At 38.3% G+C, this 2962-nt stretch overlaps 1 protein-coding gene across 1 annotated transcript; it reads left to right on the forward strand.

Moving 5' to 3' along the window:
• Positions 1-259: 259 nt before the first annotated feature.
• LOC111789011 (small ribosomal subunit protein uS2) lies at positions 260-2753 on the forward strand. The gene is made up of 5 exons (XM_023669624.2): positions 260-499; positions 1099-1361; positions 1537-1734; positions 1836-2073; positions 2472-2753. The coding sequence occupies exons 1-5, from the start codon at positions 358-360 to the stop codon at positions 2570-2572; spliced, it is 942 nt and encodes a 313-aa protein (XP_023525392.2). The 5' UTR covers positions 260-357; the 3' UTR covers positions 2573-2753.
• The last annotated feature ends 209 nt before the right edge of the window (positions 2754-2962 follow it).

The following is a 2962-nucleotide window of genomic DNA, read 5'->3' on the forward strand; positions in this document are numbered from 1 at the left end:
GTAGAGGCGTGTTCGAAAGTTGTACGTCATAGAGGAAGTTGTGAGCCCTTATTTTTTAAAACATTTTCTTTTTTTACTAATTGTTGATTGACAAAAATATTTATTACACCATTTCAAATTTGGGATAAAATTAAATTAGTAGGAAGGGTTTTAGCCTTTTTCTTTTTTGTTTTAAACTTCATCATTGAGGGCATTTTTGTAACTTTACGAATCTAGGGTTTTCATTGCTCCATAGAATAAATATTGGCGTTGCTAAACCTCTATCCCTCTTCACTTCGTCAAGTATTGGTAGCGCCGAAGAGCCCTGAACTCTCTCCTTCCTTTCTTCCTTCAGTTCGCTGATTATACGATTCAGCCATGGCGACTGGAGCTGCACCGCCGCGTCAACTCTCACAGAAGGAGGCCGACATTCAGATGATGTTGGCCGCCGAGGTTCATCTTGGAACCAAAAACTGCAATTTCCAAATGGAACGTTACGTTTTCAAGCGCCGTAATGATGGTATGTTTTTCACTCTACTCGCCTTTAGATCTTATTTTGTTAGGTTACTCGAGGTTTTGTTTTTTCTCCATTCTTTTCGGTGTTACTCGAGGTATTGTTCTTAAATTTATTTCCCTATAATTTCTCCGAACTTTATGGTGATTACAGTTTCTTACACTTATCTGTGGTTCCCTGGTTAAGCTTGCGTTTGTTTATTTTTAGATTTGAAGTTTCGGTCTCCCTATTTTTCTGTTATATCTTTGTAGATTTTACTGTGTTTTCCGAGGATCTAGCATTGAATATTCTCCAAACTATTCTCCATTTAATTTTGTATGTTAGGTGTGACTCGCATCTTCTATGCTGTTCCGAAATTTATAGCTGAATGTTGATTAATACGGTTTCAGAAATGAACTGAAGCCATGCGTGTTCAACTGCAGAACATAGTCTGTTATTCATGGTTTAGAGATCGGAGTTCTTAGTCTGTTGCCTTTAAGCCATATTTGATTTTATCTTATTGCAGGCTCGATGAGGATTATCTCTACTATATGAATATGTTTATATGAATTTTTATACTATTGTTGCTTGTGATTTTTTTTTTAAAACCCTTTGTTTGCTTTCAGGAATCTACATCATTAACCTTGGTAAAACATGGGAGAAACTTCAGCTGGCTGCTAGAGTAATTGTGGGTATCGAGAATCCTCAAGATATCATTGTTCAGTCTGCTAGGCCTTATGGTCAGAGGGCTGTTTTGAAGTTTGCTCAATACACTGGTGCGCATGCAATTGCTGGAAGGCACACTCCCGGAACATTCACCAACCAGCTTCAGACCTCATTCAATGAGCCACGTCTTCTTATACTTACTGACCCTAGAACTGATCATCAGGTATTTAACCTTAGAAATCAACAATAGTCCATGGTTTCAAATGAAGTCCAAGAAGAATTGATATATATTGTCAATTATGATTCAATTCATGCTTTTTCGCCCTTATATTTATTTGTGCTTTGATTTACTTGATGCTGTTGTTTTTTAATGTTGTCTTGTTGATTTTGACTTGCAGCCCATTAAGGAAGGTGCCCTTGGGAACATTCCTACAATAGCCTTTTGTGACACTGATTCCCCAATGCGTTATGTTGATATTGGAATCCCTGCTAACAACAAGGGGAAACATAGCATAGGATGTTTGTTCTGGCTTTTGGCAAGGATGGTTCTCCAAATGCGTGGAACAATTCGTGCTGGACATAAATGGGATGTGATGGTAAATTCTAAATTCAAATTTCTAAATGGACTGTACAAACCACAATTTGACTAAAGAAATTTAAATTAATTATTGCCATGGGAACTCATTTCCTTGTGTAGGTGGATTTGTTTTTCTATCGTGAGCCTGAGGAGGCTAAGGAGAAGGAAGAGGAAGAGGCTCTTCCGCCCCCAGATTTTGGCATTGCCGACTATGGTGCTGCTCCACTTGTTGCCTCAGATCAATGGTCTGCACAAATTCCTGATGCTCAGTGGGGTGCTGCAGATGTGGTTGTTCCAGCTGCTGCTGCTGCTGCTGCCATTCCACCTCCTTCCAGTGTCGAGTGGACTTCAGAGCCAGGTTGAATCTTAGCTTTTACTTTAAATTGTTTATTTGAATATCTATCTGCTCTTTGGGGTGGTTATCCCCATGTGAACTAGCTTTCTTCGCTTTGAAGAAGTTTTTCCTCTCAAACTAGACAAGTCATTTTATTTGTTTTCTGTTCGAAGGTGTTTAGTAGTACCTACCTCATACTGCCAATCACCCTGATCTTTGGTACTACACTTTTTTACATCTTAGACATCATTTGACCAGGAGGTGTTAGATGCAACTAACTAGCAGAAGTGCTTGTAGATTGTTAAAAGTACTTAACCGAGCAATTAATTGTTTGCTAAATTATGTGCTTCGGCTTAAATACTCTTCTTTTCCTACTTGCACCCAATTACATTCACCATCTCACTCTTTTTTCTTTGTTGCAGCTGCTTTGGCAGCAGATGGATGGGATGCTGCAGTAGCACCCCCACTATCAGCACCTGCAGTTGACGGTGCAGCACCTCCCTCCAACGGTGGTTGGTATTGAGAAATAGATGGATCCGAACCAATTGTACTCCAAATGTTTTAATTACTATGACTTTTTGCCTGTTTAATTAGAAATGTCACCCTTTTTGGTTGGAAAACCGACTCAGTTCTTTTTCTCGTAGTCGAAGTTTTAGATTTTAAGATTGAAATTTCAACTTCAATACATTATGAATGTCTCCTTACATTTTTTTTTTTTTTTAAATTTTGGGATATATGAGAAATTACGCCAACCAAGAATATTTGAGTTTTTAAGATACTGTCCTTCCAACGGGAGTTTTGGCTTTAATCCCGATACTGATATTTTACTGACAAATCCAATAAGTTAAAGTGTAGTGTATTGATTTTTCATTTCTTTGGAAAGGGAGTGTGCGGAGTGTTTATTTCAAAGAAC

This window comes from Cucurbita pepo, chromosome 2 (genome assembly GCF_057944985.1).
Source record: "Cucurbita pepo subsp. pepo isolate OVF chromosome 2, ASM5794498v1, whole genome shotgun sequence".
NCBI classification, from domain to species: domain Eukaryota; kingdom Viridiplantae; phylum Streptophyta; class Magnoliopsida; order Cucurbitales; family Cucurbitaceae; genus Cucurbita; species Cucurbita pepo.

Excerpts from the sequence above, each read along its gene's own strand:
- LOC111789011 (XM_023669624.2), top strand. The coding sequence starts at position 358 with ATGGCGACTGGAGCTGCACCGCCGCGTCAACTCTCACAGAAGGAGGCC. Across the intron at positions 500-1,098 it reads TTTCAAGCGCCGTAATGATG|GAATCTACATCATTAACCTT; the intron begins GTATGTTTTTCA and ends GTTTGCTTTCAG. Across the intron at positions 2,074-2,471 it reads CGAGTGGACTTCAGAGCCAG|CTGCTTTGGCAGCAGATGGA; the intron begins GTTGAATCTTAG and ends TCTTTGTTGCAG.